The sequence below is a fragment of the Arvicanthis niloticus genome, chromosome 22, assembly GCF_011762505.2.
Source record: "Arvicanthis niloticus isolate mArvNil1 chromosome 22, mArvNil1.pat.X, whole genome shotgun sequence".
Lineage (NCBI taxonomy): Eukaryota > Metazoa > Chordata > Mammalia > Rodentia > Muridae > Arvicanthis > Arvicanthis niloticus.
In genome coordinates, this window is record NC_133429.1 from 25,515,633 (window position 1) to 25,538,185 (window position 22,553).

Genomic DNA, 22,553 nt, shown 5'->3' on the forward strand with positions numbered 1-22,553 from the left:
TTCTTCCTTTGGGATGTTTCCTGATATTGTTTGATGACAAACCTGCCATTATGGACCGTTGTGGAGAAAAAGGTGGACAGAATTACAGGCAAGCTTCACTCTACCATCCTAAGAAAGGGCCTTGTATTTTGAAGGCATCACCAACTATTGTTTAGGGTTGTCAAAAAGAAACGAAGGCTCTAGATCCCAATACCTATAGCTACAGGTCAAGGCACCAATCAGGTTAGGTAGCATTCCTTGCAGTAAACATGCTGTATTGTTATGAAATATCTTTTCCATAAAATACAAAGCAATGAGGAAAGTTTACTTTCCAGGTAGAGACAGAATTAACAGTGGGAAGTAAACACTGGAATGGACAACGATTTAATATTTCTTCACTGGTTTGTTTGTCAAATACTAATGTTAAATATTGACATTTTAATTACAATCAATTTCTGGAATCCAAACTATGAGCAGAGTTTACTTAACCTCCACTAATCTTCAATACACATTCCTCGTACACTCCCTTCCTTTTCACTGTTTATGGGAATCAGGTCCTATATCTACACTGTAGCACAGGAATGTTAAGGGCTGCTCTTCTCTATGACTAGCTTCTAACCTCACTTAAAAAATTAAACTGACATTACTAGAGCATAAAACTAGTAAATGCACGTACAGGCAGGTATCGTATTGTCATGTTCAGAGCAACATTTTTATCCATTTGTTTATATTAATATTTCGCTCTCCTGCTTAAAACTGTTACTCTACAGAAGTCCAATTCTCGGAGTATTTTGATGAAAAATATTAATAATCTATGCTTGGAACCAAACTTTTTGTAGGCTTTATGCTTCATTTGGAAAAATACTGATTCACATTTTATCCATGACCTCAAGAAGGATTTGTGTTACTTATGAGAGAAGGGTCAATGTTTTTTGTCTTTGGGTTAGCATCACTTTACTCAGAGTTGCTGTAGCCAGTGCTTATTTCCCACTGAGTCTAATTGGCCTGAAAGAGTTTGTGGGTCAGAGCTGCTTCACTTGTTTGTGGGCCATTAATTTTCATTTTTTATTAAAATTTATTCTGTAAGTTTGTATATGAGTGTGTATAATTTTTAGCAGTCAATAAAAGTCACCATTTATCATAGCTATTTCTAACTCAAGTATCGCATATTGACTTAATTTAAGACAGCTTCAATTCTTCACTGATACTTCAGAAAACATCAAAACAGCTGGCCCTGGTAGTGTATGCCTTGATACCAGTAACCTGAGCATAGCCAACATGGATAAACCTCTTTTTCAGGCCAGCCTTGTCTACAGAGTAAGGTAGCCAGCTAGGATTATACAGATGAGACCCTGTGTCAGGCAAAAAATAAAAATAAAAATAAAAATAAAAATAAACCAAAAGGAAGCAAGCAAGAGGGAAGAAAAGTAGTGAAATTAACGTCTCAATATACCTCTTAAATATTGGGAGGAATGGGGAACTGTATCTGGTTATAGAACTTATTAAAAATAAATAAACAAGTTTCTAAGACATAAGAAGACATGCAACTCACATCAAGAGTGACAGCCAACATGTTAATGCTTAACATTAGTAGCCCATCACCAAATTTTGCATCAGATAAAACCATATTATTTTCACACACCACCTCAATTATAACCTTAATTTCTTATTAAATATTCTGTGAGAAGGCAAATAGTACATTTCATTTTTTTGCAGCACAAAAGGTAGTTGAATTTGTATGCTAAAATGTTTTGTGCCGGTCAGAAATTTTCTGAAGTGTATCAAGAATATCTACTAGTTTAGAAAATACTCTATTTAAGACCATGTCTTTCTTTTCTTGGGTTTATGGTGCAACACTAGCAGGTTAGGTGCTCTGAGAATTTCTAAAGCAACAAGTTTCCCTGTATTTATTTATGACAAGACAAAAGTTCTATGGGAAGGGCTAGGTAATAAACGTCTTATAGTTTGCTAGCCATCAGATGTCTCCCAGTTAATTAGCTTTGTCACTGTAGAGTGGAAGACGCCAGAGATATGATATAAAAGAACAATCATGGCTACGTTTCAATAAAGCTTTGTGCTCATTAATATTTAGTCAGATACATTCCCTGCCTTATGAGATTATTTTTCTCCTTTTAAGAAATTGAAACATTTACAAATGTAAGAAATACTTTTAGCTCCTAGAATTGTCTTTTTCACTTTTCAGATCCCAATACTAGCAGAGACAGCTGTTTAAGACACTGATGATAGCCAACAAAATACCATATTGTAAAGAGGAGCTCATAACCAAAGGACAGTTAATACAATAAGAAAATATTTAATGGTATAATTTTGAATTAAAATTGGAGTACATGAAATGAGCTGTACTTACTTATCTGTAAAGTGGACATTACATTGTGGTGATGATAAATAAATAAGAATATGAAGATTATTTGGAACAGGGTAGACAGAAATCATATATGCATCCATCAATTTCAATTACTGTTACTGTATACTTAGTAAACATAACATGTGTGAAGAAAAGCAACAAAAAAATAAACATCTTTGCACACCACTTTTATTTACCAGCTATTTGACAATTTCCTGAACAGAAAAGTCAGTGTGTCATCTTTGTTTTTCCACTAGTCTCAAACTAGGAATGTTTCTGCCTCTGATTCCTGAATGCATGGTCATCTCAGAGTTCCAGCACATTCCTTAAAGTTTGCCTAACAAATAGATACCGAGGCAAATTATAATAAGCCATGTGCTGTGTTTCAAATGCATAAACTATTCTAAGTAACTAGCAAAATAAAAAGGACTAAATATACTCATGGAATTGTATGTATCACTATACATTTCATATTTTGTTTTTACCAAGTTTTACCTTTTCATGTTTCTACTTTCATGTCCTGACTTCTATCAAAAAACTAACTAGTCTTTCTGTATGCAAACATACATATTACTTTCATAAAATAATGATTAAAAACTGGTGCCATGTGTCAGATAAACTAATAATAGTTGCTGCTTGACATTCGTTAATGCTTGGGAAAAGAGCTTTTGAGTTAGGCATTATAAACTTTTAGACTTAAAGTTTCTGTGACATTTTAATTACTCTTTAGCATACAAAGTGATTATGTCATCTTCAATATCTTAAGCTTTATGGTTGAATTATATCTGAGTATACATCCTCAAACCAATGTATAACCTCTGGCATATTTCTTAATTTAGTGAACTGATACTTTTTTCCAAAATAAAATCTATGTTTTAGACAAATAGCTCAACAGTTAAGTGAGTGTACTGTTCTCATTAAGAACCTTAATTTTGATTCCTAGCACCCAGGTCAGTCAGCTGACAACTGCCTGTAACTCTAGCTCTGGGATGTCTAATGCCCCAGGCCTCCATAAGTCCCTGCAGTCATGTGTTTATACCACTATGCAGACATGCACACAAACACAGAATTAATAATAAATCCTTAAAAAATAATTCTATATTCTTTAATGATTATGTTTTGTACCTTTTTTATTTATTTACATTTCAGATGTTATCCCATTTCCCGATTCCCCCCACCATTAACCCCCATCCCACCCCTCCTCCTCCTTTTTTGCTTTTATGCTATTTAAATTACATGCAAGTAATTAGGTCAGTTCTTGGGTGAGAAACTAGCAATACAATAGATGCAAATAGTCAAGGAACAAGCAAGACAATAAACCCATATAGTCAAAGAACAAGCAGGACAATAAGCAGAGTCCCGTGATGACTTCCTTGATCACTATTTCTAAGGGCTTATCAAGATGTCCAAAATATCTGAGCCGACTTCCCTGTCCTAGCCCAAAGTCATTATCATGCCCAAAGCCTACTTCTTTGTTTTAGCTTAAAATTTAGATTCCTGCCTGAAATTACTTCTTTGTTCTAGCCTAATGTCAGATTCCTGCCTTCAGTCCATTTCCTTGTCCTTGTCCAACGTCAGATTCCTTTCAAGCAGCCCATTTCCTTATCTTTGGCCAATGTCAGATTCCTGCCAGGCAGCCCCAAAAGATCTCCACATATCCCCCTTTTTATTGCATAAACCAGAATGAGTTTGTCTTAGGTGGTTTTGACAAGAGTGCCTTCCTTACCAGAATATGCATTATCAAAAGCACTTCTTTCTTAGGTTGGTAAGGCTCTGTGCAGAATCTTATCAGTCCTTGTCTTCTTTCTTAGGTTGGTAAGGCTCTGTGCAGAATCTTATCAGTCCTTGGCTTGCCAGCCTGTTAAATTAATAACTCTGTCTGGGGGTCCATTTTCAGTTTCAAGTCATGTACTTGGGCTGCCAACATGTTGATGTTGTAAAAGATAAGCTTTAACATGATGGGCAGAAATAAAATTATTCCCAGGACAAAAATGGCTAGCATGATCAAGCTATGTATGCCATTCTTGAGGTTTGACCCAAATGGAAATACTAACCTCAAGAGATGGATAATTTGATCAGCATTATCTACAGCATCAAAGCTCAGCAGAGTAGCATTCTTTAAATTCATGATTTCACTATGCAAATTAAAACATCCAGAGAGGTGTTAGAATTATGCAAAATATCCTACAAGTGTCTTTAAACTTTTTTCTAATTGTAATGACTATCATGAATTATATGTTTTTGTAAAAGCAACACTTTTTGTACAACTTCTTGCCATGTTTGAGTCTGTGCTGAGAAAGTACAGAATTATCCTATAGTTCCTTCACACAGTAATCATTTTAGAACTTTGTAATAGAGGCTCATTTTGTTATTCTGTTGGCATGTAATAATGTGAAGGCAATGTACCTTGAGCTATTGAAAGGTTCAAAACCTAGACCTCATTTCTCATGAGATGTAATAGCGTAATTTTGGTGGAATAATGTGAAGAGAGTCTGTTTGAAGGAATTTCATAACTGTCATGGCCATTAGTTTTGTTATGGAAAAAATAATTCTTATGAGTCAGTAAAATCTGTGATGTGGGCAAAAAAGGTAGCCTGGTAAATAACGCACTTTCTGGGCAAGTATGAGAACCTGAACCTAGATTTCTAAAATCCACATAAAAGCCAGGCAAGTGCTGCATCCCTTTGTCATGAGTCAGAGAGACTGGGATTCCCATAGCAAGCTGGCTAGGTTATCCAGCTCATTAGAACCTTGCCTCAATGCATGTTGTGAGAGATTGGGGAAAGCTTCAGGCAATGTCAACTTCTAGCTTCCATATGCACATATGTGCAAATGTGTGCACACATGCATCCATACACACATGTGTGCACACACATGCAAAATGAAAAGATATGAACAGATCCTCACAAAACACATGCCAAAAATGTTTTCTGCTACATATTTCCTTAACACTATTTTCACTAAAACATTAGTTGTTCACTGTTCTTTAGAACATTGGTTGCATAAAGGTGAAGCTCATATTCAACTCTGCATAGCAGAGGGTTCTGCATTCATGAATTAACCCAACCATAAATCTAAGCTGCCATAAGAACAATTCCATCATTAATTCACATACTCAGACCTCTTTATCTCCCTTGTCATTTTTCTCCAAGGAAGATACTTATCAAAATATTTACACTACATCTTTCCAATATAGGTATTTTGGAATGATTCAAAGAGTATGATAGGAATTGTGAAGATGATGTGGAAATATTTTATCATCTTACATAAGGGACTTAAATTAAGTATTTCTGGATTTTGTCTTCTGTAAGATATGAAGTCTACAAACCAAGAACTGCAGATATTGAGAAGTGACTTTATATTGCACTAACTCTATTTTATTTTTCTGTTTGCTTTCCTGCTATGCATTACATTGCATATAGTCAATAGGGTAAAAGAAAAACCCATAAAGGAATAAATAAACCTTCTTCACCCAAAGGAATTTATTAGACTTAAAAAAAAATCTATGAACACAATTTTCATTTCCTCGTGAAATAAGAATTTTAAGTAAAAAGTATCTACTTGCACTCTACTGATCCTTGCTTCACTTCCAACAAAATAAAAGCAAAAATAATTAGTTGCTGTATTTGTTGGTTGGTTGCCTGGTTGGTTGGTTGGTTGGTTGGTTGGTTGGTTGGTTGGTTGGTATAGCAGCTCGCATAAGTAATTACTTTAAGATAGTGTTAGGTTACAGGGAGAAGGGGAGGCGACTAAGTGGGTAAAGACATCAGCTGCTGTGCCTAATACTGGAGTTCGATTTCTTAGACCTACATGTTGGACCTGACTCTGGCACATTCTGGCACATTGTCCTCTGTCATGCACATGTGTGAGTTGTTCAAATTCCCCTTTCTGGTTTTCCCTCCACAAAACCCCTGTCTCATCTCTACTCTCCCCTGCTTCTGTGAGGGTACTCTCCCACCCACTCCCAACTCTCAATGCACACACGCTTTTAAATGAATAAATAAATACAAATATTCTTACATAATCACAGTATATTTTATGGTATTATTCAAATATCAAAAAGTACACAATGTTACATTCATTGTAGATTTATTGCTGAGACTTTCCATGAAAGCTGTGGATGATTGATTTATCTGGTCCTATCCAACTTCCACCCAACTCAATAGTACCAGATGATAAAAATTGTCATCTCATGCTGCAGTTGTAGCTGGGTATTTCCATTTCATCCAAGAACACTACAGGTATTTTGCTGTGCCCCTCACCTCCTACGTTTTGAGAGCTCAGAAATTCCCTTCACTGTATTCTTGCTTGTGCATTCTGTCTAGCAAATGCCAGAGAGCAATGCAACAGAGATACATTCCACCAACACCTCCGACCTCAGCCAGGCTTCACCCAGGTGTCCTTGTTTATTTCCAGAACACTGTACCCATGCATCTCCTTTCACCCAACAACCTACACTCTATATTTACTAGCTTGATGTTCTTTCCTAATGAAGAAGGAGGCTTTGATAGGACAAAAATAAGGTGCATTCCATCAACTAAAACTAACGTCATCCTGAGTGTGTTGTTACAGGGTCAAATGCAAAAGTCATATTTCTTCCAATCAGTGATGTATTAATTGAAAATATAATTAGAAACAATGGCTATGAAATGACAAGGGGGAGAAAACTACCTTATATTACATTAACTTCAGGAGAGTATTCATTAACATTTGTGCTGTATGAGACTTAGGTCTCCTTTGGTTTTTGTTTTCATATATTTTTGCTATAAGATTCCATAGCAAATGGGAAAAAAATGGGCAAAAGTAAAGCTCAGGTAAATCTTTAAATCTATGAGCCACTTAATATGGGGTTTCCCCAAACCTTTACTCCCCAAATTTGGCATAACACAAAACTATTAATATTCAACATATAACTAAAGGTTTACTGATAACAAACCATGAAGACATTTATTGTAAATATTAATTTCCATATGTTGTCTATGTTAAACCATTTATTGAGAGGTAAGCAAATGTTCACACTAATAATATAGATGTATTCATTTTTTACCTAAAAATTAAAATTAAATTAATTTCTTTCTGACTATGTGGTATCATAGGAAGCAGAATGAAGTTTTTAAGTTTGATAGACATTCATTATGATCATCAGTGTTGAGAGTGCTGCTTCACATAAATGCATCATGACAGAAATGTATTTGTCAAGTATTTCAGAAACTGCTGGAAAGTCTGTCTTCACCCCAAGTCAAGATTCATGTCATTTTATGAAATTGAAATTAACAATGCAAAGAGGAAATTTTTAAATAAGACATTATAATACAGCACAATGTAAAGAAATATGTATTTTTCTCATACATGCTCAGTAATTTTGGTAGGAACATATTAAAATTCTGATTTTCCAGTTAAATTACTGTATTTCTAAAATGAGCAAACTTTCCATCAAAGGTAGAAACAACCAAAAAAACAAAAGACACTACAGTAATACCCATTAGTCTTAAATCTCAGCCAGGTGTTGCTCATGGCAACAGTTACTATTCTGAGCAATAACAGCATGCAGAGTACCAGGGAAGTGTGTTCCAAACCAAGACTACAGTGAAGCTACAGGACATAACACAGAACATGTTGCCAGAAACACCTTAGATCCATTGTATGCCTGATTTTAAATAACTTGGTTTATCACGCATTAAGAAAACTTTGACTACTGACGTTTTCATTTTCTTTTTCTTTTTCTTTTCTTTTTCCTTTTGTTGGGGGGGGGGGGGGGAGTCTTGTATTCAGCTACATCAAGACCCTTATGGAGTCTTGAGTCACAAGTGAAGAAGGTGTGCTTTATACAGCATCATCGTTGCCATTTAGGTGAGAGGGTTTTATGCTGTGAGTGAACCTTTCATAAATTGTAGGATATTTGTGTGGCTAGCCTCTACAGAGAGGACATCAATAGTGTGTGGTCACTGATATGCAAAGTAGAAGTGTTACTACACAGGAGATGTCAATAGCATGTGGCAAATGATGTGCAAACTAGAAGTGTCTGCCAACATTGACAATGTGTCATGGCATGTAAACTAATCTGGAAGGAAAGAACATCAGAAGAATCTTCATCATAAAAAATAGGTTGTAGTAGTAGTAGTTATAGTAGTAGTAGTTGTTGTTGTTGTAGTAAAGAACTAGAGGCTGACTTGTAAGTGGTTGGTCAAGACAAATGCTTTCCAGCTAACTATCTTTAATTAAGGTTATCATTGTTTCCAACACAAATGTTACTTTTACAAAGACCTGAAAAATTCTCTAATTTATTTTTTTACAGAGACTTGTTTGTTCTCCAGAGGTTCAAGTAACAAAAAACAAACCAAAATTAAACAAACAAACACTCCTGTTCATGACACCTAAATTGTATTCATATCATACATCCTGGCTGGTGTAGGAAATAATATTTTTGACACAGATTCTATAGAAAATATTTTTAGAGTTCCAAATCCTATTATAATCTATGGATTGTAACATAGCGCAATTTCTGATTGAGAAGCATATTCTCTGAAGTAATTATTACTTATGTCTACCGAATCTTACTGTTTTGAAGATAGGTTTGCTCTGAAATCAACAGTTTTAGTGTGAAGATTTGTATATTCACATTCAAGTCTATTGTTGTTGGCTATATTCTGTTAAGGGAATCTGTTCTTTAACAATTCTGTACTCCAACTTCAGTGTCTGATCCATTTGGTTAACTAAATACTAATGTTCCTTATTGTACAAATATATAATTAGAGGGTCTTCATTTGGCATTGTAATGCCATAGGTAGTATTTCACTTAATTTTATCTGAAAACCTCAATACCTAAGTTCTTTTTCATGTTTTGTTCACAGTAGTTATTCAATGTAATATATGGTAATATGAATGTTGAATTTCTAAGCCAACTTATCTTAATGGTAAACATTTGTGGCATTCAATTTAATTATTGTTATTTTATGTTTTATATTTTATGTTTCTGCTTAATGATAGACATCACACAAAATATCTATCACTCAATATTATATTATTATTCTGAGAGAATATGAGAAAGTTCCTATAATTAAGGCTGTAATTATCACATGTGATGATATATGTGTTACAAAAATCTTCTGAATATTTTGATGATGCTATTCTAACAAGACTGTCAAATGCACTGTATTAATGTAGCCAAACAATGTCAAGTTATAAATAGGAAATCACAAACATGTTGGCTCATCTTAATACAAGCCTTAAGTTTATGTTTTTTTATAAATATAGTTTGTGGAATAAAGAAGAATTGACTGACTGAGACAGGTGAAAACATTACATCATTAGTTAAAATTTTTACGAAATTTACTGTGAACCATTGTAGTTATTTTAACATGATTTTTATATAATAATTCCATTCTCTACATTAAATAAAAAATTATAGTATAATTTTATTATTATTACACATAATGTTTATACACTTCATCTTTTACAGTCTTAAGGGCTTTGTAAATTTGATATTTGTGATAACTATTGTGATAAAGCTGAGTCACCTGTTTATCACAAAGTATTAAAGTGAAGCTTACAGAGAATTAGAAAAATTATTGTTGATTTAAACATGCCTGTTTTTGACAGTTAAGAATAACTGCTATATTTTAATTTTCAAATATTTGATAAATTAATCTCATCGTCTTTTGACAGAAGGCAAACCACTAAAAACTTAAATGAAACATCCTAAGTACTATTAATTTTTAAAATCATTTTCTGAATACAAACATCTAAATATTTTGAAGCATACTACTGTAAGATAAATTAGAATTGTGTTAGACAACATAATAGAATAGTATGAGAAAACTCTATATATAATATGATCAAATATAATATAATGTTAAAATATATAGAGTCAAGCCTCTACTATATTTGCTTGATCTAAATGTATTTAAACAGGTGAATATATAAATTATAGCAAGTAAACTATAAAAAACACAAAAAGCTTTGAATTTAAAAAATTAATTTAAAAAGAAGTGTCGAAATGTGATCTATTGGCAAGCACAGAAATGCTTCTGGATTGGTCATTGCAAACACAATCGTAGTTTATTTTAATATATTATTATTAGTCTCTGTTCTAAAGTCAGAACTGAGAGGACTTCTCCAATTGACCATTTCCTAGATACATGATATTAATAAAGGCAATTACCATCACCTTCTCTCAGTTTTGCCAAAGATAATCACAACAGTATTTATAAGCTCAACATGTATGATTTCTTAACTTTGTGATTACCAAAACCCATAAAATATCTGGGTTAAGTAACTCCAATAATTTGTAAATAGTAAATACATACAAATATTTCCAACAGTAAGGAAGAAATTTAACTAATTGATTAAGGAGAAATGAACAAGAGTATTGAATGCTGGGCACCAAACATAAAATTGAATCATATAATTGTATTGAGAGTGAGTCCTTTTCTAAATAATGCTAAGCCATTGGGATGCAAACACCAACTAGTAGTAAATTATTAGACTAGGATATGTTATATATTAAAAATAAACAGTACAATCAGTTTCAATGTGCCTATAGTCTATCAGTGTGTATACAAAGTGCCTTACAAAATGTACTCCTAGCTCCAATGATTAAATATTCATTGCATCATGAGGGGTTTACCTTCAACCACAGATTGCACTAATTTGTGAGTTTATAGCCATGATGCTAGGGATATAGTGAGATGCAGTCAATGGCCATTTGGAGCATGAGCTTGATGTTAACACCTGGTCCTATTGCAGTCTGCTTCTTGGCCACCATGAGATGGGCATCTTTGCTCCCCTGAGGCCCCTCCACCATGGTATATTAACTCAAGTTTCAAGATATGTTGGAGCCACCTGACTTGCAGTTTCTTAAACCATGAGCCAAAATAAATTCTTGCCTTCTTAAGTTGTGTTCTCAGGCATTTAAACACAGCAATAGAGAATCTGATGTATACTCTCGCAAAACACAGCAAAAAGCAAAACCAAAACAAACTGCATTCTAGACATTTTTATTTTCAGGTTAACAGTGCCTTGCTATATTAGTCATGAATATCAACTACTACAATTACATTCACTACGTAATCAGTATTTATTATATTGCATCAAAACCCAAGTTATCATGCTAAGTTTGTATATTCAACCTTTTGTTATGGATATGTTTGAAGATAGTATGGCTTTCAGTTGATAGCACATTTCCAAATATTGATATCCTAGTTCAGAACTCCTGCATAAGCTAAAGATTAAGAAGCAAGGCCTTCTTTCTAAAGTTTTAGGGTTAAAATATTTACACATATCAGATGACTAAGTTTTGCCACGATCAAATGATACAGTTATTTTTAAAAGAATTTTAAAATTTTTAAATTTGGTTTAATGTTTATGGATGCCAATTTTTACTGTTTTAATTTTAATTTGTTTTAATTTCATGACAAACTAAGGATCATTACTTTACTGCAGTGCAGCATTTGAATATATATATATATTAAACTAAGAAGCTTAGTAGCAGAACTGTCACTAATTAATATTTTATTTCTAACCTGACACCTGGTTTCGATAGTGTACCAGAGACAGTCTTATAACCATTCCTCTCTTAGGATCACATACAGTTCCCATAGATAAAGTGATTTGAAATATTTGTTAAGTGAGTGAATAGAAAATCAGTCAGATCAGTATCATAAATTAACTAGTTTTCAAAATCCTAAGACAGCCATAAAATAGCCTTTAAATATGACAAAACAGATACAAGTTGTGAAAGATTTTCTGCCTAAATTTAGTCCTGAGTGATCATCACATTTAACTGTGTTCAGTTAGATAGCATAACTTTTAAAAATTATTTTGTTTGGATAATGGCTGTAAAAATTCCCCCAAATACTTAATAATAGTCAACTCTAGAAAATACATAAGCATTGTTTTGATGTTTGAAAGCACATATAAACAAAGCCTTGGAGCCCATAAATTTGTGAGATTATAATAAAAATCTACAATTGTTTTATATACAATATGAAATAAATATTTTTCCCTCATCATCCATAATGAACATTATTGCAGCTTGATTATAAGAGCTAAAAAATTAGCAGCCTTTTTAGGTAGGAAAAACTCAGTGTATAATAATTTGATCCTTTCAAGGTAGGAAACACCTCTATTGGTGTAGGAGTTCTGGAACTGTTAGAGATGGGCATAGACATCATTATGATCTTCATAAAAAGGATTCTCTGCTCTCTGCTTCCAGTGTAATTCACATCTGTAGTACAGGGCTGAAGAACTCATAGATCAACTGGCAACCATCGCTAGACTCCAGAGCTAATGGTTTCCAACCAGAAAAGAGAACAGGAAATGGCTCAGGATTTTGTTCGTTTCTATTGTTGTTGGTTTTAATGTACGTCTGTTGTCAGCTAATATAACTGCCCAAGGGAGCAAGAAAGTGATCACTACTGTATTAGCTTAGACACATAATTAGCTCTTTAAGTGACACATTACTGTATACTTTCACCATGGCTGCAATTGAGAGATGTTCTTCTATGTGAACTGAACTGAGTGTTACACAGTGGATACTGAGTATATTCTCAGAAGGTTGCGTTTTCATCCTAAAGTTTAATAAAAGTAGCCTGTTTTTTTTTTTTTTACTTATCTCATGTGTATAAAACATCAAACTTATAGTTCTGTAAGATTCCCATGCCTGAGAATCTATATGTAACGTTGTCCCTATAGAGTTGTGACAATCAAATTAGTTAATACACAGCAGGTATGAGAGGAATATATGGAATATTTCAAATGCTTAATATTTAAGAGTTATGATTTTCAATGTTATACATTTTAAATTTATGATTATTATATATATTTTAGTGTGTATGTAGGTGTATATGGTGTGTGAATGTGGTAGGGGCACATGCAGCTATAGGCATGTGGGGGTTAGAGAACAATTTGTAAGAGTCAGTTCTGCACTTCCACCCTGTGGATCTTAGAGATCATTAAACTCAGGTTAACAGGCTTGCTCTAAAGCTCTTTTCATGTGAGCCATCTCGCTGGCTCGATAGTGTGTATATTGAATAGACTTTTCTAATACTCCAAACACTTAAAAGAAACACTTTAAAACACTTTTATTTAAATATTATAGGTATTTGTACTGTCAGTTAATGTTGATAGTTAAATCAAAGACTGAAGTTTATAATTCCCATGAAAATCACATGGAAATAAGTTGCAATAAGACACAAAGGCCAGATGAGTTACTGCTTTTAAAATCATTAAAGCCAAAGTAAATAACATCTAACTTCAAAATTAAAAAAAAAAAAAAAAAAGTGCAGTAATTTTGTGTATTATATGTACACAGCTAATACACATGAAGATATAGACTCATTCAAAGCTAATTTATACTATAGAGTCATAACACAGACAGTAAATGGTCAATTGTTTTTTTTTTGAGAACATACTTGTTTTATTGTAGAAATTATTACGTATCATTTCTCTACCAGTGATATGTCTGTTGTTGTAAATTCTAACCCATTTTTAATGTGGCAGGTAACTTATCCAATGAACTATAAACATACTCAAAATGCCACATTTCTTTTTAAAATATACTATTCAATACAATTTACTAAGTAAAAAGATTTTCTAAGAGATTTATCAAAATCCAGTGTAGATTTTAGTTGATCATGGGCTGGTGAGATGCCTTAGTGGTTAAGGACACTGGCAGCTCTTCTAAAAGTCCTACGTTCAATTCCCAGCAAGCACATACTGACGCAAAATCATCTATAAAGGGATATGATGCTCTCTTCTGCCATGCAGATGTAGACAGAGCAGACATGCCTTAAAAATAAATAAATAAAAATAAAAGATTTTACCTGATCTCAAAAATCTCTATTCTACAGTTGAATATTTCATTTTACTAAGTCCTCTGCCAGGAAGTACCTTTGGTGGTCTTTTATGATATATAGATAGATAGATAGATAGATAGATAGATAGATAGATATAGATATGGATATGATATAGATATAGATATTTTTCTTCTTCATCTCTTAAGTCAATAGCCAAAGTGAGATGGATATTCCATAAGAAAGAAAATCCATATAATAACATTAATGAGTTTTGCTATTAAACCATTATTGCTGTACATTCTAAGTGTTAAATGAAATGATGACAATCATTGGTAATTTCTTCTTTGGGTATATGCTTTGGGGTTATTAAGTAAAGTGATGAGTGAATTTGCCTTAACTTGCACAGCAAATCTCTTTCTACTCATACATTTCATGGCATCATAAATCATGCCAGAGTATAAATCATGTCGTTTGTTTGCTCACATTCTGGAGAATGGTATTGTGAAAGACACAGTCCATGTGATTTACACTCACAATGGAAATATAGTTTTAACAGTTCTCCAAAGAGACTATTAGCAGTTGTCAAGAGCCCTTGCTTATTTTTACTCAAGAAAACTCTTTTTATACACCTCTGGATAAATACATTTTTGTATTTTAGTTTACATTGAATTTATAAAGCGATTTATTCCCACCATATATTTACAATAGTAAAGGGATGGACACTTTCTATGACTATGGTGTTCAGAAATGTGATTGGGATGAAGTCATTTGGGATTGACAAGTATAGGGAGTGACTTTAAATAAGCACGTGCCTTTTCTGTCTCTTTGTTGGGGGCCGACTTTTAGCAGAAAGCAGCTATCAGCTTTGAAGCCATCTTGAGCCATATACCCTGACATGAGACTTGGATTACAATAGCCTACAACAGCTGAGCACACTCTGATAATCTTGGTTTAGATACCTTGGATGTGTGAGATTAAAGGTGTGTGAGATTAAAGGTGTGTGAGATTAAAGGTGTGTGACTTAAAGGTGTGACTTAGAGATCAGATTTAGAGACAAGACGTAAGGGCACGGTTTAGAAGTGAGACATATAAAAGGCGAGAGGCAGACAGGAGAGAGAGAATCAGACAGAGATCAGAGAATCAGACAGAGACAGAGAAGCAGGCACTTGGGAGAGAACTTGGAAGAAGTAACTTGGAACTTGGAGGCACTAAGAACTAGGAACTAGGAACTCAAGACTTGTGACTTGGACTAGGAAGAGAGACTGACAAATAAACGGGATTGAATCACATTCTGTCTGGTCTCCATTCTTCCAGTCGGTCCTCACTCTCTCTCTTGCGGAACCCCGACCCACGGACCAGAGCACCTGAGCGGCAGCTTGGGCTGGGACACAGTGGCCGCCAAACGAGGGGCAGCCCAAGCCTCAACATTTTGCTTGGGCTGCGACATTTTTGGCCGCCCGAGAGTGGGCCAGCTTAGGCCTCAACATCTCCTGCCATAGGATGTTCTGTGCTACCCTGGGGTTTTTATCAACAAGAAGTCTTTATGAAGTGAAATCACTAGATCTTGTGATTTAGAACTGTGAGCCACAGTAAACCTTGTTTTCCCTTTAAAAAGTAGTCCTAGTCCTATTCCAGGAGTTTGTTAGATAGTAACAAAAAACAAATCATTCCCCCAATAGCCCCCCAAAAATTGAGAAAATATGTCAAATCTATCTTTATGTATATTTCAAATTGAATCACCTTCTAATCTCTTTGTGTCTAAAACAATAGTCCTGTAAAGTATCATTCTTTTATCATTTCCAAACAAAGTTCATAGATTAGTGAGAGGTGACCCTGGTAAAGAAAGTTGATCATTTAAGGCATGTCCTTCTGCCTCTTAGCAGTCAGTTTTGTTTCTTGTTTACAATGGTATAAGCTGTCTTTCTACTTCCTGTCTACCGTGCTCCTTACTCCATATGGCCCCCCTCCCTACTAAGGAATTCCTTCCAAGTATTTGGTTTTCCCAAGAGCCAGAATGAACCCTCGTAAACTGTGGATAGATCCTTTGTCCCTTGAGCAGGCTGTTGAGCATTTTGATGTTAAGACTGACAGTATTTCTGTTACGGATTCCCGTGTAATCATCCCCTTTGTTTATTGCTGTTTCTGCAGTAATATCAGGCATGGTTGGCAGAGTCAATGTAGCAAAAGCACGTCTTCAAGTGAAAGAATGGCCGCTTTGACTATAGAATTTTAGAGTCAACTATTCTCGACTCGATAACTGTAATACCTAAGCTGATCATTCCACCCTATATTTTCACATTTTCCCTTTAGTTTTAAGACTTCAGCAAGTAGGAGAAGACCTCATCCTATATCTTCTTTGCACCTTGTAATTACTGTAAGGGCATCAGTTCTGCAAAAATGTCTAGACTAACCTTGAAATGTTAAATGAAAAGCATTTTAATTGTTTTTAGTGACAATTTCTCCCTTCCACAACGAGCTACAAGAGGAAATTGAATAGAAAGCCAAAGATTTTGCCTTCATATCTTAAAGCATATCTTCCTATTCTTCTGTAGGCACAACCTAAGAGTGAATGTAGAGGTAGAGGCAAGAAGTGGCATTAAAGCTAAACCATCTTTCTGAGTTTACACGGGCGATGACAGAAATGCTTTTTGTTTTCCTTTTAGATCTCCAACTAAAGACATGGATCCTGAAGAGAAGGAAATTGTGGTTTGGGTTTGCCAGGATGAGAAGATTGTCTGCGGATTAACTAAACGCACCACCTCCATCGATGTCATCCAGGCGCTGCTGGAGGAACATGAAGCTACATTTGGAGAAAAGCGATTTCTGTTGGGCAAGGCCAGTGACTACTGCATCGTAGAAAAGTGGAGGGGCTCAGAGCGGGCCCTTCCTCCCCTGACGAGGATCCTGAAGTTGTGGAAGGCTTGGGGAGATGAACAGCCCAACATGCAGTTTGTTCTGGTTAAAACAGACGCCTTTCTCCCAGTTCCACTGTGGCGGACAGCTGAAACCAAACTAGTGCAAAATAATGAAAAACCTTGGGAACTCAGCCCAGCGAACTACATGAAAACTTTACCACCAGATAAACAAAAACGAATCGTCAGGAAAACCTTCCGGAAACTGGCTAAAATTAGGCAGGACACAGGTTCTCATGATCGAGACAATATGGAGTGTTTAGTTCATCTGATTATTTCTCAGGACCACACGATTCACCAGCAAGTGCAAAGAATGAAAGAGTTAGACATGGAAATTGAAAAATGTGAAGCTAAGATCCACTTGGACCGGGTAGGGAATGATGGAGCCAATTACGTTCAGGAGGCCTATTTAATGCCCAGGTTCAGTGAAGAAGAGCAGAAGCTAGACATTCAATCTGAAGATAATCAAGCTCCAGAGGACCTGAACGATGGTGAGGGGATAGCACAGCTGGAGGAACAGCTGCAATACTACAGAGTGCTCATCGATAAGCTCTCTGCTGAGATTGAGAGAGAGGTGAAGGGCATGAGCATTGATGGAAGCGAAGACACAGAGGGGGCAGCTGCCTGTGAGCTGGAAAACTCGGATTTGGAAAGCGTTAAGTGCGATTTGGAGAAAAGTATGAAAGCTGGTTTGAAAATCCACTCTCACTTGAGTGGCATCCAGAGAGAGATTAAATACAGTGACTCACTGCTTCAGATGAAAGCAAGGGAGTACGAACTCCTAGCCAAGGAGTTCAGTTCACTTCACATTAGCAACAAGGACGGATGTCAGGGAAAAGAAAACAGAGGAAAGGAAGCTGAGGCTCCCAGCAGCAACGGGGAGATCCTTCCATTAACTCAAAGGGTGTTTAACACATATACAAACGACACCGATTCAGACACTGGCATCAGTTCCAACCACAGTCAGGACTCAGAAACAACACTGGGAGATGTGCTACTGCTGGCAACCTAACTGCCATGGCTTTTTTTCTGAACTTTAATGATGTTTCGTGTGGTTTAACGAGGAACTCTACTGTGTATATAGCTCTGTGAAAGTGCAAACCATGCTAAAGTATTCTGTAGTTAATAAAAACTAATGGCCACCACTGCTTGCTTTCATATAGTATTTCCAACTTGACTTTGTTATAGGTCCACATGAAGGACTGTGTATTAGGAATGCAGTAAATAAGCTTATGGTTATATAACACAGAGGTAATATAATGAGAACTGATTGATGATTCCCGCACAGCTTCTATGAGACATGAATGAGAAGAACTTAAAAAATGGTTCTCAAAGTTGTTCATCAAACTATTCATACTGCAAGCATGAAGTAAAAATCAACATGTTTCTCACTTTTGACATTTTTACCATTAGAATGTGTAAGTCTGTAAAAGTGCAGGTATACTCGTGTGTCATATATGGATTAATTCAAATCTTGTTGAGTTTTTTTTTTTTTTTTTTTTTTTTTTTTTTTTTTTAATAGACTGCAAAATGTACTGTGTGAGTCTTTTCCTGACTGCTGTTTAATTTTAGGGACAGGAAGCTGTTGGGACATGTATAATTCTTGACAGTGGATTACTTTGGGTGCAGATGAGGCAAGGCCAAGTGATATACACAATCAGCTTTTTTTTTTTTTTTTTTCTGAGCAATTCTAACATGATCATGAGTTACGCACAAGCTTCTTCTGCTCATTAGACCCTCTGATCAAGCCAATGCTGGATGCAAGTTCATTTTATTTGGGGAGTCACAGTGTAGGCTAACGGAGAACTCAGTCAAAGTTTTACTCGTGCCTTGACTGGATACATACTGAACTGGAATGTATGGCCATTTGTATGGATATATCAGTGTTCTCTTATCTGGGAGCATGAAAAGCAGAAATGAATTTTTATTCTCATACGCCATAACCCATCTGTCAGAGAAATTCCGGGTGCTTAAATAAGTGAGTACTTTTAGGCTCCCCCAAGTACATTAAGGGTAATTCAAGAAACTGAGTGGATTGTTTGGATTCTGTCTTCACTGACAATTACAGAGTTTTTGTTTGACTTTGTTAGACATGTCCTCTCTCTCCTGTCTTCTTGCTAGCTTACTTTCTCCTTCTATTTGCCTTCTCTTTCTCCCTTCCTCGAAGTAAGACCAGGATGACATCACAACCCAAAACATTCACTTTATCATGTTGTTGTTAGCTGGATATTGTTGTACCTCTAATTTTCTTTAGTTGGCAGATTTCACACATGTCAGGATACAAGAAGTAGAAATGTTGTTTGATGTATTCACAGTATGTAGACATTAGCTATTATTCCTAGGACATTTCTTTTTGATACAAATTTTACAACTTTTAACTGTTCACCCTTTTAAAGCTTGGAGGCTTTAAGATTTTTGCCAGCCTTATTTTGGATTCAGTGTCTTTAACTGCTCTTTCCAGATGTCATTTCTTCCTTCCCTAATTACCTTCTTCATATATCTTTGGGAAGACACTTGTATTTTTTTGAGTGTCACATCTGAAAAGTACCCACATTACCATTTCGTGAAATAAAAATATTTTCAGGCCACACAATAAGAATTTCCATTCCATGGAAATACTGAGATCATAAATTACATTTTCTAAAGGAAGGATGGAATAGACCTTTGCTAAAAAAGAAAAGCTCTCCCATATAACAACAGCCCATTAGATCACTAAAGCACATGCCAAATTGTTGGCAAATTTGTTATTGAAAGAGATTAATTTCATAAGATTATCATAAATGATAAGCCATCTGTTACTTTGATTTTCTAAAAGGAAAGCTATCTCTTTGGATTATACATTTAGTAAGAAAAGAAGTTTTGTGTATCTCCCTATACAACTTGACCACCTTTTCTAACTTCATAAAGAATTGTGGTAAGAATTAGACATAGAGTTTCACTTTGGGAACTTTGAGTTAACTTTTGCTTTCACACAATCACTTAAAATTATGCTAACTAAGGTGCAATTCTGCATTTTCCTTTAAAGCGTTTTAAAACTTCTGTAAGAATGCAGTTTTTAAAAACTCATTGTAGAGTTTATGTTTTTCCTTAATTATTAAAATGTATCTGTACCCTTGCTCATTACATTAAAACACATGGCAATTAGTTTTCATGGTGAGTCTGTAATATAGTTAAATATGAGTATACTTATACACATAGAAATGAGTGATCTCATGGATATTACTCTATTTATTCTTAAATACATGGTTAAGCTTATAAATGCAGGACTTGAATGTTTAATGCCTTAATTATCCTTAGAAACTTAGTGAATTACAAGCCCTTAAGTAGTCTGGCAGATTAATCATGAAATGGCCATATGTAGCTAGAAGAAGCCAGCTATGGCTAATGATGTTTATTTCTTTCCCCAGGACTAGTTTCTCAGAGTATGCCTGGTGTTTGTGCATCCTTCTGCCTCTATATGCTGAAATGCTACTTACTTTCTTTCTTTTTGTTGTTTTGTTTTAGAAGACAGGGTTTCCCCTGGCTGTCCTGCAACCCTTCTGCCTTCAGAACTCTGCCTCCTGATTACAGGTATTAAAGACCTGCATCAACATGCCCAGTAACTACATTCGGTATGCTGAAGAGTGCTCTTTTCTTTCAGACAACTGTGCTCCATCTGGCAGTTCTAATCTTTTATCTCTGAACTTACAAATATCCTAGATGTACTTCTCTTGTGCTTCTCTTATATAGAATGCTTCCTGTATTTAATATTCCTCTAACTCCACTCAGTTGAGTTTTATCTTACTGTTTTTAATCTGCCTTTCTAACTCGGCTGGTTATTACCAACTTCTTAGCCTCTTGTTCTGCTTGTAAATTGAACTGTTAAACTGTAAAGGGTTGTAACATATTTTTGTGAAACTTTTGTATTATATTTAGTTGTGCAATTTTTAGATAATCATGAAAATTATCAGGCTTAAAAATATTAGCAGGAATTCTACTTGTAAATTTAGGAAGTGAACACTAGATCTTTACATTGCTAAGAATTTTATCAATACAATATCATTTTTAATTAACATGAAAAAGTGTATATTATTAAGGGCACTATGTGGTATTTCAGTATCAATCATATATATATGATTTCATTCATATATATATATATATATATATATATATATATATATATATATATATATTGCATAAAGTTCATGTCAGAAAAGCATTTTTTTTTAGTTAACATAGTTTCTGACTTAAAAACTTTTGTCTTTTGATTTAATGGCAACATTATAATATCTAAGCATTGTGCATATGTAAGAAAAAGATTTTGTAATATTGAGTTTGTAGTGGTAGATACACAAGCTCTTTTAAATTAAATATCCACCTAAATTAAATATCAACCTAAATTAAATATCTGCATCATTTTTCTTATTAATTGCAAAGATATAATGTTTTATTAGAACATTGAAGCTTTTCTAACCCATTAAATTTTTATTTTTGTATTTATTTAAACTTCCACTGTATATGGAAAAATATAAATCTGTGGCTGCATTTTATAAATTTTCAGAGTATAGTTATTGTTGTAATTAAAACATATTTTTCTAGTGACAGAACAAAACATATTAACCCTGAGGTAGTTTATAAAATAGCATTGAACTATTTCTTTTTATGCTGCCTTACTTGTTTGATAATTTTTATGTGATAAATATAAAGTATCATTTCTTCAAGTTATAACTGATCCAGAAAAATAAAAAGATTATTGTATCCTATCTGGTATTTTCTTCATTTAAGTAGTTCTATTTATAACAAGTCACATGTCATTTAGAATTATATAATTGCTAAGCTAACTCATACAATTTACTTTAAGATTGGTTAGTATTTCTTGACAAAACAAATGTGTAGCAAATAGTATCTAAAAAAGCTTTTTTAACAGGCCTCACATATACTTGTTCCAATTTGTTATAGAAGTTTGCCCTAACTTGTATGCTGATTTATGCATGACTTCTTTCATTTAAAGTGAATGTATTTCATGTAAGACTGTTCAATACCTTACTGGGTTTCTCTACTCGGATTTATTTTGCTGCTGCTCTCCTCAAATAATTTATTTTTGACTATTTAAACAGTTCATCACTAAAGTCATTAGAATACTTGCTACCTCATTCTATAATATCATAAAAATTTTATTAAAAGATAGTATATACTTTCTAGCCAAGCACCTAGGAATAAGTTTATAACTACTTTTTTTGCCTATGTCACAATAGATAAAGAACAGAGAGAATCTTTTTATTTTAAATTCCGGCTGATTTCATGGTTTTAATAACTGTTGAAATTAAGAACTGAAAATTTTAATGCTATTATTAACAGACTGGTATTTGAAAATCCCAGTGTTTAGCTCCATAATTCCAACAAGCATTTTATACGTTGTTGTTTTTTTTCTAAATCAGACATAGAAGATGCTTTTATAAGAGGCTAATGAGATACTACCCTTCATAGGTATATAATATAATTGCATATTTACTTTTTTGTAAA

The 22,553-nt window shown here is 34.3% G+C and overlaps 1 protein-coding gene across 2 annotated transcripts in view; it reads left to right on the forward strand.

Moving 5' to 3' along the window:
- The window catches only part of Rassf9 (Ras association domain family member 9), a 35,749-nt gene extending 14,582 nt beyond the window's left edge, over positions 1-21,167 (forward strand). Inside the window, exons 2-3 of one of the 2 annotated variants that reach the window (XR_013106346.1) lie at positions 16,803-18,469; positions 20,556-21,166. Coding sequence is in view for 1 of the 2 variants with exons in the window: in XM_076920101.1 (XP_076776216.1) it covers positions 16,803-18,063 (1,261 nt within the window). In the remaining variant the exon portion in view is untranslated. Of the gene's footprint in view, positions 1-16,802 lie in introns of both variants that reach the window. The other variant, XM_076920101.1, reaches the window with a different exon arrangement.
- The last annotated feature ends 1,386 nt before the right edge of the window (positions 21,168-22,553 follow it).